This window comes from Laccaria bicolor, genomic scaffold, assembly GCF_000143565.1.
Source record: "Laccaria bicolor S238N-H82 LACBIscaffold_1 genomic scaffold, whole genome shotgun sequence".
NCBI classification, from domain to species: domain Eukaryota; kingdom Fungi; phylum Basidiomycota; class Agaricomycetes; order Agaricales; family Hydnangiaceae; genus Laccaria; species Laccaria bicolor.
This window is the reverse complement of record NW_001889872.1, coordinates 2,532,188-2,545,182: the sequence shown is the minus strand read 5'-3', so window position 1 is coordinate 2,545,182 and position 12,995 is coordinate 2,532,188. Positions and strand designations below refer to the sequence as shown.

Below are 12,995 nucleotides of genomic sequence, written 5' to 3'. Positions count from 1 at the left end.
TCATCTAGTCCGCGGTGATACCTTACTAGCATGTAAATCCTTCACATCAAAAAACACACTAACCCCAAAAGCCACACATAAAAGACATGCAGCGGCCGAAGAGACGTTGTACGCATTGCACCTGTATCCATGCAAAGGAAGGTTATCCATCAGCATCAAACACTCCACCAGTGTAAGAAAGACAGGGGAAAGGAAAAAGACGTACCACCCCGAAAACGCACCACTAGGACACCTCTTACTCAACAAAATCAACACAAACGCGCCTCCCCACAACACCACACCCGCCACCTCAACTACCGCAAGCTTCTTCGCCCACCCGCGTGCATCGCGCCATGATTCTTCCATTGCTAGCCCGGCAAGTATCCCGCGTCTGCGCTGGTGTCTTCCCCTCCCTTTACTACGTGGCTTGGGAAAGGAAAAGCCACCTGGCATACCACCGTCGTCGTTGTCGTCGCTTTCACCTTCGTCGTCGTGGCCGGGGTCAAAGTTGAAGGCGTGTGGGTCGACAATGAGGTTGACTTGTACAACTCCCCCTCCTCCTCCTCCTCCTCCCTTGCCCTTCCGGCCCTTCTTCCCCCGTTTACCGCCGCCTCCGCCTTTCTTCTGCCCCCTCCACCACCTCCAGGAACGGGGAGGACCATCATTCCGTTCCCTAACAATGGGTTCCCCATGTCGAAGAGGTAAAGGAGGAGGAGGAGTGTGAGGACGGAGAGGATGTATAAAACGAAGGCAGCGGGCTTGTTGGCGGGTGGAGGTGGATCCCCTGGATGGGGTTGTTTAATGACGATGGCGGCGTATATACTCGGAATCGCCGCCGTCCCCGCCAGAACGATCTGCACCATCCTCAGCACAAACCGTTTTTTCGGGCCTTACGTTACGAGGTTGCCTTTCGCGTCGACGGTCCCGATGAATGGTTTCCTGTGCTCGTCCAAGACATCGCTTGATCGCCGTTTGTTTGTGCCGAATTCGCGCTCGAGCATGCGGAGACGCTCGAGAGAGTTGTGGCGTTGTATTGCGGTGGGTCGGAGCCCCATGGTACGTGTTAGCGGGAGGAGTTTGGGTTGTGGTGCGAGGAGGTGGAGTGGGGAGGGAGGTCCCAGGGGAGGTGGTCAGGAACGTAAGTTGGGTCGAAGATCGCTTTGTTTCGTGAAGGTGGGGCGGAAGGATGGGTGTGTAGATGCCTGGATCGTCGAAGTGGTGGTGTGGGCACTGTGGGGTGTTGTCGTTGGGTGAAGTTGGTACCAGCTCCGAGACCAAGCAGGGAACTGGGAGATGTAAATTTCTGGATGTTGGTAACCGCGGTAGCGTGTCAAGTCGGCGGCAGTGGTGCCGGTCTTTGCCTACTACGTGGATTCTGTGTTCTAGTTGAATGCGTAGCTCTCGACGTGAGCGTCGGCTGTGAAATGAAGCTCGGTGGTCGCCCTGAGCTTGTACGGTGGGGTGTGATGCGTGCTTGGGATACGAGCAAGATACGAGGGGCGGTTAAATCGTGGGTAAGGGTCCTCCGTTTGTCGTGTGCGAAGGTGCGTAGTCTGCGGGATCGAGTGTGTCAACAGACCTTTCCAGGGGAGGTGAGGATAATGGTTTGGTTGAACAGGAGGGTACTCGGCTTGTGCTGTGATGAGGGCATTCTTCTTCAAGATGATATCCCCCAGAGTTTTTGCGAGAGAAGAGGATCATGTAACATACACTCTCGTGCCACGTTCGAGCATGAGCTCCGATCTGGCAGAGCCAGCTGCACTCGACTTGCTATGGGATGACACATTCACCGCATGCTTGCTGGAGCTTCGACGACCTCATGGATTGGTCAGTGCCGTCTCCTCTTCAGCTTCAACCTCCAATATTCACCTCTCTCTCTCTTTGTACTTTTCCTCCCCTTCGCATGTTGCGTCTCTTCTTCTTCGTCCTCCTCCAATTCCACGGATGGTCAGGAATCAATGAGCTCAATGTGCGATCCTTCGGGATGGGTGGTGGAGGTAAGTTAGTGCGCTTAGAACTTGGTCGGCCATTGATTTGATGAGATGAATGAAGCGGGTTGATTCTCTTTGTGGTGGGGGTGTGCTTTAGTTTGATCATGCGAGTCCGGACTCCGGTGGGGGGAGGTGGGAGTGAGAACCGCGGATAAGATCTACGCAAGATCTACGCGCCTAGGACGTCTACAGTCATTATTCTACCGTCAGTTTTTAGTATTAGAAGAGACAGGCTCGAGGAACGTACGCTGACATGAGTCGTCACGTCATGGTAAGTGAGTAAATGCGCGATCACAAAAGTCACTCGTTCAGTTGGAGACGGGTCTACTTACACGATCCCAACACGACCCATTAGTACTCACTCGTTCCACTCCTTGCTCACGTCTAAAGCTTCAAGCTAGCAAGTACGTACGTACTAGTAATGTCACAAAAAGTTGTTCACGCATCTATGTACAGGCACAGGCATAGATCACGATAACCTTCTTAGAGAAATACGTTTTCCCCCTCTTCCCGCATGTCCTTTCGCAAGCTTCTATTTTTTCCCCTTCACACCGGTACCTCTGCCGCCTCAGACGCCGCCGCCGAAGTCTAAACAGTGCTCGCATGTGGTCATCCCCCAATCGAAATCTACCTTTTCGCCTTCAGAGTACTCTTCACTTTCTCGACGAGGCGAAGCCTGTCCAGCTTAACTGATCGTTCCTTCTACGAGTACTCCATCTCGACAAGGGTTTCGTCCATCGACAACCTTTTTGCATTTTGAGATACCAACAATGTCTTCACGGTATTCAGGCAGCCCTGTTGGCGTTTCGGGTTTCATTTACGTGTTTGCCTCGACTTCACCCTGTCAAGAACGCGTGAGACGAGCACCAAGGCGGGAGGTTATGAGTGAGGGCAAACCTGAAAAATAAGGAATCTTTTGTGGACGTTTGAACCTCGTAGTATGTATGCGCTTATTCGTCCGTTGATCGAGTACCCGCTTTGATTGTTCCCGCACCCTTGACGTGAAACGACGAGTTTGGAGGCAGGTACAAGTTCCAATACACTGGACGGGCCTATAAAGGAGATGATGAGCTTTTTACGCGCATGTTTGAGTTGTGTGAGGCTCACCGGATCGAGAATGTCGCAGAAGTGGAATCCAACACTACACTCCGCAAAGACTGGATTTCTTGCAGAATTGTGGATAAGCGCAGAGAGTTGGTTTGTCGCATTTCGGAAGACGATACCCAAAAACGACCAGCAAAGCGTCGGTGGTATTCAGCTTTCCTGATCCTTTAGTTTACGATGTAAGAGAGTGACTGTAAACGAGAATCTTATGAGGCAAGAATTCGAGGATGAGACTGGGCTTACCTTAAGAAAAAGTTTAATCTCCTGTCGCCGTCCTGCACAACTCAATTCGAAATCGACAAGGGCCATTTGGTAAATGACGAAACGTAAGTTGCAACCAGAAATCTCTTCAGGCATCGCTGTCGAAATAGCATGGTGCTGCTGGAACAACGACTTTCCGCTTCCTCTTCCTGAGGCGACGTGGAGGGTGCTGGCGCTTCAACATCCATTAGCGCCTGGCGAGATAGGTCGTGTTTGAGCTTCCTTAGCTGGGGCGCGAGGTTTGCGAGCTGGATCAGCGACCTTGGGCTTGCGACCTTCAAGCTTGCGGACAGCTTAAACCTTTCGTCGTCGCCGTCGTCGTCAGGTGGGGTAGTGGCGACACCAGACTCGCCATTGCCTGATGCACGAGTTTGGCTTTGCAGGACTTCCTGGACTTTGTGTTCATCCCCATCCGCCCCATCTTCTCCGTCCGCTTCTCAACTTCTAGACGTCCTCTATGGGCGCTGGTGCCTTCAAACCGTGAAACCATGATTCCATCCTGAGTTTTGAATTATTGATGTCTGGCTGATGGGAGTTCGTCCATGGGAGAAGGCGTGGCTCGGACTTGGGAATATGCAATGAAGGGGGTATGAACATGTTGAGTCTTGCAGGAGTCCTCAGGCCCTTGCATCCTAAACCACGTAGAATAAGCGTCGTCATATTAAAATCGATTCGGAGCTAATAACGAACGTTGAGGCTTCACAAACTCCGATTCACTGAAGTCCTGCGCTCCAGAGGATTGACAGCGAAGGTGAGGGTAACCGCCGAACATGCTTGATATCCACGCAGCTGCTAGAGGTGTGCTTTGGCTCTTGAAAAGCTTCAACTGGCGTATCGGGCGTTGCTTCCAAGTCGATTGAGTAGCGGGGCAGCTGCACGCCGTGTTAGCCTGAAATTTGAGCAGGATAGATTCTTAAGGATGGAACCGACCAGTAATTTCGAGAGCGAGCACGTCCACCCATCATCCCTGTTTTCCTGGCGAGAGCGCCAGCCCCAAATAGTTTCACAGTGAACACAAACCAGTCGTTTATCAAAAGTAAATCCCGGATCCGTGGCGTCTTCCACTACAGTCATAGATATCGAGAAGAAGATACAACGTCACCCCAAATGATACATACCTACTAAATACTGGAAACAGCGAAAGCTTGGGTGTTCGAAAGGAGGTGGCTTTGCGGCGGGGGCACTCTTGCTCGTGCTTTTTCGACCACGATCCTCGACTCTTGCAAGGAAGTCCACCTTGAAAGTGCGTTTATAGAACGCAAAACACGTAGGCACGCAACCAAAGGAATGGAAGCCCATCGAGGTGTAGAAGTACTCATAAGGAAGTACTTGCATCCTAATATGTGAACAAGAAGTGTTAAGGAACAATTGCATGGGAAAACGCACCCAAGGTCCGAAGGAGGCAAAGGTCGTGGTTTTAAGTCGAGAGACAAACAGAGGTCGAGGTCGAGGTCAAGGGAACGTCCGAGTAAGTAACTTCGCCTTGGAGGCCGGTGACATCGAGGGGCTTTATGAACATCATTTTACAATCAGAGTGCCGAAGACAAAGACGCAAAAGAATAACGTACCCACCGCAGTAACCACCCTTCCTACCTGCCAAAAGAGCGCGCTCCGCATCGTCTCTGATTTAACGACTATCCATCGCGCAGGTTCCAAGGTTTGGTCTACGTCGAGGCGAGGGGCCTAGTAGCTGTGGGACATGGACGATGGCTTCGTGATGGACTTTTGGCTTATGTAGAATTTTAATCGATAGAGTGCGGGGGGAGAAAGTGCAGGCACTGGGCGAATCGCGTTTGGATGTTCGTTGGGATTACGCCATGGAGTTTGCCCTTGTTGTAGATGGAGACACATGACATCTGTTTGGTTGAAAGTATCACCGTAAACAACAGGTGCCTCGTCTTCCTTCTCAACTTCCATCTCGTCTATGATGTCAAACCAACCCAAAGATTCTACATTGAAACTGCCGTCTAGTCGCAACAACGCCGCAAGATTGCGGTCGCCGATACCTCGATCTGCGAACGATGGTGCTGGTGTAGCCCGCTCCAGTTCTGCGCCGCTCATCATGACGACTCCATCCTCAGCCATCCGCGCGGTTGATGGAGGAATGGCTGTCACTGGTGAGATACCTGACAACTCCTTCACGCATCCAGTCAATATTGATCTTCATCCATTGTAGGCGACCAGGCTGGACATCCACCTGTGACTCAGCCCTTGCAACAGCCTTTCCCTGTCTTGAGTGGTCTGTTCTGCTTGAAATTCTGCTTTTCCAAGTTACTGACAATCTGACATAGATCATCTGAAATCTGGCCCATGCATCTCGACCCCACCTCTATCCAACCTTCCCGTTGCGGATCCAGTGGGTAATTTCTACAATAAATTATTATGGTCTATATCAGATGCAAGCTCACCATGCAGGTCATTCAACTAACCCTGAAGTTGGTGTTATGAATAATTTTGAGAGGGTTCAGAATGTAAATACCGGCCCCAACCAAGGTAGGTCAATTTGGACAATCTCATGTTCAAAACTCTCACCTCCATTCTAACAGGTGTTATTGTTCAGCGAGTCATCAATCAAGGTGTGTGATAAACACAACATGCTAGTGACCTCAATAAACATTTTGTTCAATAGTTGTGGATTTGGGTATTTCAATTACTCTTCAGACGATTGAGGACAAACAACTTGGTATATATATATGCCAGTTCTAGCTGTGCCATTTTAACTAACCAATCTTATTACTTCAGCTAGAGATATTTGTGCATGGCTCTCCCCACCTGACAGTTCTAGAAATTACAATGCAGCGTATACAATCTTAAAGAGTCAGCCAGACTCCTGCTCATGGTTTCTTAAAGGGAGGAGCTTTTCAAAGTGGCTGGCAGAGGCTGGCTTTCTCTGGATCAAGGGAAAATGTAAGTTATCTGTCAATAAATACAGCTCTGGACTGTGGATTTACCAAACATTAAGCTGGATGTGGTAAAACCATTTCAAGGTAAATACTTTGCCTGCTCTATTGTGTCAGGATGGAGGTAATGAAAATTTTCATTAGCTCTTCCATCATTGATCATCTGTCCAAAACACAAGCATCTCTTTCAACTGCTTATTTCTTTTTTGATGGCAGAGATTCTCAAAAGGAACTACAGCTGCATGATAAACTGATTCAATCACTTATTTGGCAATTCTCACTAAAATGTGGGAATGGTGTTCCAAAGGTTTTGGTGGACTTGTATTCTCTCCATGGCAATGGCTATCAGCAACCATCTCTTGAGGATCTTCATAATGTCCTTGAAAAGATTCTTGGTGGCTTTAACTCTGCATATATTATTCTGGATGCTCTTGATGAATGCTCTGAAAGAGATAAGGTGCTTGACTGGGTTCAGACTGTCATCTTGCATAAGAATAAAAATCTCAGGCTGCACTTCATCACTACTAGCAGGCCAGAAAAAGAGATCAGTGATAAATTTAATTCTTATGACTGTGTTGACATGGTTAATTCATCTGAAAACCATGATATTGAGGTCTTTCTTGACTATGAGCTTCAAACTGGCAGGCAGAAATGGCCTCAAGACATTCAGAATGAAATAAAGTTGACTTTGAGCAATCATGCAGATGGAATGTATGTTATTAAACTAATGGTTCAATGGCAGGGTGATCGCTAACTTTAAATTTAGGTTTCGATGGGTTGCATTGCAGCTAGTGGAACTTAAGAAATGTTGAACTTGGAAGGCAATTAAAGAGCAGCTGAACAATCTACCTGAAGGTTTGGATGCAACATATGATCAAATTTTGCTGGGGATTGAGAAAAGAGACTATGACTACACTAAAATATTTCTACTGTGGTTGTGCTTTGCTGTTCGTCCAATGACATTGAAAGAACTTGCTGCAACTGTAACTGTTGATCTTGAAGCTGAAAATGGACCACAATTTGAATGTGAAAATGAACTTCATGATATCTCAGATGTTTTGAAGATGTGCTCCAGTTTTGTTATTGAATCAGAATGTATGTCTTGATATTTCACAGGATTGAAGTGAACACTAAACATCAAACAGATGAGATCAAGCTTGCACACTTCTCGATCAAGGAATATCTCTTGTCTAAGTATGTTAAAGGACATCATGACAAGAAAATAAAAGCTTTCAGCTTGAGCCCAGAGCTCTCTCATTCTATGATATCTCAGACATGTCTTGCCTATCTTCTGCAATTGGAAACACCAAGGTCACGAAATTATGCAGATTTGCCTCTTATGGAGTATGCAGCAAAAAACTGGATATTCCATGCACAATCTAGTCATAATGATGAATTGCAAGAATCTTCTCTATTAAAATTGATGATGAAACTTCTAACACCTGAAAATCTTGCTTTCATTAATTGGGTTGAGATTTATGATCCACAAAATGCTTCTCAACACTTGCCACCACTGTATTATACATGTGAAGCTGGTTTGATCAAAGTTACAGAGAGTCTGTTGAAAAATGGAGTAGATGTGAATACATGGGTGAAGAGAAACTATGGGCATGTTTTGCAGGTGGCATCATCTAAAGGCCATGGGGCAATTGCAGAGCTTTTGATAGAGAATGGGGCAGATGTAAATGCACAAGGAGGACTCTTTGGAAATGCACTTCAGACAGCAGTATTTTGGGGTCATGACGTGATTGCAAAGATTTTAATAAAGAATGGGGCAGATGTTAATGCACAAGGAGGACACTATGGAAATGCACTTCAGGCATCATTATTTTTGGGTTATGAGCCAATTGCAAAGCTTTTGATAGAGAATGGGGCAGATATGGGTGTACAAGAAGGATACCATGGAAATGCACTTCAGGCAGCATCATACAAAGGTCATGAGGCAATTGCAAAGCTTTTGATAGAGAATGGGGTAGATGTCAATGTGAAAGGAGGACATTATGGAAATGCACTTCAGGCAGCATCAATTCATGGACATGAGGCAATTGCAAAGCTTTTGATAGAGAATGGGGCAGATGTAAATACAGAGGAAGAACACTATGGAAATGCACTTCAGGCAGCAGTACTTGATGGTCATGAGGCTATAGCAAAGCTTTTGATAGAGAATGGGGCAGATGTGAATGCACAAGGAGGAAAGCATGGAAATGCACTTCAGGTGGCATCATATAAAGGTCATGAGGTAATTGCAAAACTTTTGATAGAGAATGGAGCAGATGTGAATGCACAAGGAGGATGCTATGGCAATGCACTTCAGGCAGCATTATTTTTTGGTCATGAGGAAATTGCAAAGCTTTTGATAGAGAATGGGGCAGATGTGAATGTACAAGAAGGATACTATGGAAATACACTTCAGGCAGCATCATACAAAGGTCATGAGGCAATTGCAAGACTTTTGATAGAGAATGGGGCAGATGTGAATGCACAAGGAGGACAGTATGGAAATGCACTTCAGGCAGCATTACTTTTTGGTCATGAGGCAATTGCAAAGCTTTTGATAGAGAATGGGGCAGATGTGAATGTACAAGAAGGACACTATGAAAATGCACTTCAGGCAGCATCATACAATGGTTATGAGGCAATTGCAAAGCTTTTGATAGATAATGGGGCAGATGTGAATGCACAAGGACAGTATGGAAATGCACTTCAGGCAGCATTATTTTGTGGTCTATGAGGCAATTGCAAAGCTTTTGATAGAGAATGGGGCAGATGTGAATGCACAAGAAGGACACTATGGAAATGCACTTCAGGCAGCATCATACAAAGGTCAAGAGGCAATTGCAAAGCTTTTGATAGATAATGGAGCAGATGTGAATGCACAAGGAGGACAGTATGGAAATGCACTTCAGGCAGCATTACTTGGTGGTCATGAGGCAATTGCAAAGCTTTTGATAGAGAATGGGGCAGATGTGAATGCACAAGAAGGATACTATGGAAATACACTTCAGGCAGCATCATACAAAGGTCATGAGGCAATTGCAAAGCTTTTGATAGATAATGGGGCAGATGTTAATGCACAAGGACATTATGGAAATGCACTTCAGGCAGCATTACTTGGTGGTCATGAGGCAATTGCAAAGCTTTTGATAGAAAATGGGGCAGATATGAATGCACAAGAAGGACACTATGAAAATGCACTTCAGGCAGCATCATACAAAGGTCATGAGGCAATTGCAAAGCTTTTGATAGAGAAGGGGGCAGATGTTAATGCAGAAGGAGGACAGTATGGAAATGCACTTCAGGCAGCATTACTTGGTGGTCATGAGGCAGTTGCAAAGCTATTGATTGAGAATGGGGCAGATGTGAACATACAAGGAGGACACTATGAAAATGCACTTCAGACAGCATTGACTCTGGGTTATGAGGCAATTGCAAAACTTTTGGTAGAGAATGGGGCAGATGTCAATGCACAAGGAGGAAGCTATGGAAATGCACTTCATGCAGCCCTATTTTTGGGTTATGAGGCAATTGCAAAGCTTTTAATAGAGAATGGGGCAGATGTGGATGCACAAGGAGGATATTTTGGAGCTGTACTCCAAGTAGCATCATCTGGAGGGCATGAGCCAATTGTGAAAACTCAGATAGACAGTGGGCTAATATAAATGCACAAGGGGGATTACATGAAATGCAGTATCATTGATATACAACAAGGCAGTTATAAACAAGGCAGTTATAAGATAAACAAATATGGCAGTCATACATAAAGGTACAGGCAGGGTGAGTATGACATCAAATCTTTCCTTAAAGTCAGCTGTGTTGATAACTAAGTAAATATTCTATATAAGCATTCCACAACATAATCGTAAGTAAGCAAACAATGTCAATATATATGTAAAATAGATCTACAAGTCCTGTAGGGGTTCTGACCTCTGAACACATCATTGTGTTTATTAATTAGATTAAACATCTTGGTGGTTTTTCATGGTTTTTCTATCCTAAGTCAATGTCAGTGTCAATGATCACAGAAAGTCAGATATTGGATGTTAATACCATAATTGCAATCACCTGGGTGTACTTTACTCTCCCCCACAGATTCTAGATGGAGTCCATATGGACTCCAGAAATCTATCTGAACTCCATCTGGAAAAGACCTCACTCTACAACTTTGTTGAAAATCCATTTGGACTCCACATGCATGGAATCCAGATGGATTTGAACACAGTTTCAACATGGACTTTGCCTCTACAGAAGATCCCAACTGTAGCCAGATGTCATGCAGCTTAAGCTACTGACCTTATGCTGATAACTCAATCCTAAGAGTGACTTATGACATTTCTATCTGAGCAAGGAAAATTCAAGTGTATTTATTTAATAGAATTACATGAATGTATTTTACTACTTTGAATGTTAATGAGAGGGGGGGGAAAGTGGTAGGGAGAGGGCATGATAGAGTGATGGAGGAGGGAGGGAGGAAGGGAGGGAGGAAGGGAGGAAGGGAGGAAGGGAGGGATGAAGGGAGGGAGGAAGGGAGGAAGGGAGGAAGGGAGGGATGAAGGGAGGGAGGAGAGTAATGGAGGGGGAAGGAAGGGGAGAGGAGTGATAGAAGAAGGGAGAGGAAGGGAGTGATGGAGGGGAAGGGAGTGATGGAGGGGAAGGGAGTGATGGAGGGGAAGGGAGTGATGGAGGGAGGGAGATGAGAAAGGAGGTTATGGAGGGGGAGACAATGGTGGGTACTGGTCATCTTTGTATGTGAGAAGTCCTCTTTGTACATGGGTGGTTGTCTTCATACGTGGGCAGTTGTCTTCATACATGGGCAGTGGGAGGTCATTTTCATACATGCACAGTCATTTTCCTATATAGGCTGTAGATCTGGATGTGTGGTCATAGATGCATTGTGGACAGTGATCTTGACATTGATGTGGTTTGTGGATGTGGGTGTGGACACACCATGAATGGTTGGGGTTCTCATAGTGGTCATATGTGTCTCTTGCAGGTGATATGCATCATCTGTGGGCATCATCATCACTAGAGGGTGGTGGGGGGTGACTGTTTTTGGGTGGGCTGTTGTTTTGTGGGCAGCTGTGTATGATTGCCACATCACGAACGACAATGTGGCCTCTTGGATTTAGTGTGAAAAATGAAAAGGGGGAGGACAGTGTGGCTACTTACCTCAATATTGTGGAGGGTGATGATGGCACTTCAGTCACCCATTTTAGGGTACCTATGAGGTATATGAATTCTTTGATTTGGGTACCTCCATGGTACCCATTCCAAGGGTGGTATATGAGCACATACCAATACCATGGTACGATGGAATGGAAAACCCATACCATATCCCACTCATACCAATACCATATTACCATACCATACCATGTCATCTCATACCATACCATTTGACCTCATACCATACCATACCATCATACCAAAGCTGACAAAGGGTGTCTGGGGTCCTTTTCCAAAATACATAAAATATTTCTGCAGGCTGCAATACTGGTCCATCAGGTGCCATTTTTTGTGGACAGGTTCTTCAAGTTTTTGCTGACATTTTAAGCTATCACACTCACATAGGAGTCTGTTCAGCTGCCAAACCTGCCCAGGTTTTCGGAAAACCTAGTTACCATATATAGTACCATGGGAAACAATCAACTTGTGATGGTTTGTGATGAATGCAAACACAGTTGGCACGTGCAAAACACTGCTTACTTCAAAAATGCCATGCTCTCGTACAATGCCTGCTGCTCAATGCAGAGCCCTTCTGGCTACCATTTTGTATATGGTTCAATGTGCTGCACTTGCCATGTCCTTGTATGCCAGTCAGTGGTACTGGAAGCAGCCTTATCACACTTCTGCTTTGACTGGAGCAGAATGGGTTGAGGAGCTTGTTTATGGTCATCCTGACAGGATTAAGAATTGCCTAGGAATGAGGGTTCATGTATTTCTTGCCTCGCTGGCTGAGCTGTGCTTGTGTGGGCTGAAGGACTCCAGACATGTTGCTTTAAGGGAGAAAGTTGCAATTTTTCTCTATACATGTGTAACAGGACTCTCCATCTGACATGTTGGAGAACAGTTTCAACGTTCAAATGACACAATCTCAAAGTAAGAACCAATTTGACTAGAAATTTCTGGCTCACCGAAATCTGTCATCAATAGATACTTCAAAGAAGTCTTATTTGTGATTTCATCACCAGCCTTCTATGATCAATATGTTTTTTTACCTGCCACCAATGATCCTGTACCCCCTTCTATATTGGATAACCCAGAGTGATTTCCCTTTTTTGAAGGGGCAATAGGTGCAATGGATGCTACTCACATAAATTGCTGCCCATCTTCATTGGAACACCAGGCTTCTTGTAACCACAAAGGAGGTGTGACCCAGAACACACTATGTTGCTGCTCCTTTGATTTCTGGTTCCAGTATGTTCTCAGTGGATGGGAAGGATCAGCAGCAGATGCAACCCTCTTTCACGATGCACAAACAAGTGACCTCCCCATTCCTCATGGGAAATATTATCTTGCTGATGCTGGGTTTGGTGCATGTGATTCTCTGCTTGTTCCATACCAAGGTGTTCGCTATCATCTTGCAGAGTGGGGAAGAGCATCTGTTCGGTAAGAAAGAAAAAAGTTCTTTCTCTATTGTGATCAATCTGAAATTATCATTATATAGTCCTGCCAATCATGAAGAATTGTTTGATTTGTGGCATGCATCGGCAAGGAATGTTGTTGAGTGGATCTTTGGTTCATTAAAGAAACATTTCAGCATTCT

The 12,995-nt window shown here is 45.8% G+C and overlaps 4 protein-coding genes across 4 annotated transcripts; 1 reads left to right on the top strand and 3 right to left on the bottom strand.

The window, feature by feature from the left end:
- LACBIDRAFT_301670 (uncharacterized protein) lies at positions 1-432 on the bottom strand (the record flags this gene model as incomplete). Its single annotated transcript, XM_001873565.1, has 2 exons — positions 1-121; positions 206-432. The coding sequence occupies 2 exons, from the start codon at positions 430-432 to the stop codon at positions 1-3; spliced, it is 348 nt and encodes a 115-aa protein (XP_001873600.1).
- Positions 433-2,356: 1,924 nt separating this feature from the next.
- Positions 2,357-3,583, bottom strand: LACBIDRAFT_301668 (uncharacterized protein). Its single transcript, XM_001873564.1, has 4 exons — positions 3,318-3,583; positions 3,078-3,265; positions 2,868-3,022; positions 2,357-2,811 (listed from the first exon to the last, which is right to left on the bottom strand). Exons 2-4 carry the CDS (start codon positions 3,176-3,178, stop codon positions 2,807-2,809), a joined length of 261 nt encoding a protein of 86 aa, XP_001873599.1. The 5' UTR covers positions 3,179-3,265; positions 3,318-3,583; the 3' UTR covers positions 2,357-2,806.
- Positions 3,584-3,779: 196 nt separating this feature from the next.
- On the bottom strand, positions 3,780-4,952 carry LACBIDRAFT_321188 (uncharacterized protein; the record flags this gene model as incomplete). The annotated part of the gene is made up of 6 exons (XM_001873563.1): positions 3,780-3,967; positions 4,026-4,224; positions 4,356-4,399; positions 4,454-4,671; positions 4,722-4,842; positions 4,904-4,952. The coding sequence occupies 6 exons, from the start codon at positions 4,950-4,952 to the stop codon at positions 3,780-3,782; spliced, it is 819 nt and encodes a 272-aa protein (XP_001873598.1).
- A 307-nt stretch (positions 4,953-5,259) lies between these two features.
- Positions 5,260-5,763, top strand: LACBIDRAFT_301665 (uncharacterized protein; the record flags this gene model as incomplete). The annotated part of the gene is made up of 3 exons (XM_001874203.1): positions 5,260-5,452; positions 5,512-5,574; positions 5,627-5,763. The coding sequence occupies 3 exons, from the start codon at positions 5,260-5,262 to the stop codon at positions 5,761-5,763; spliced, it is 393 nt and encodes a 130-aa protein (XP_001874238.1).
- Between the last annotated feature and the right edge of the window lie 7,232 nt (positions 5,764-12,995).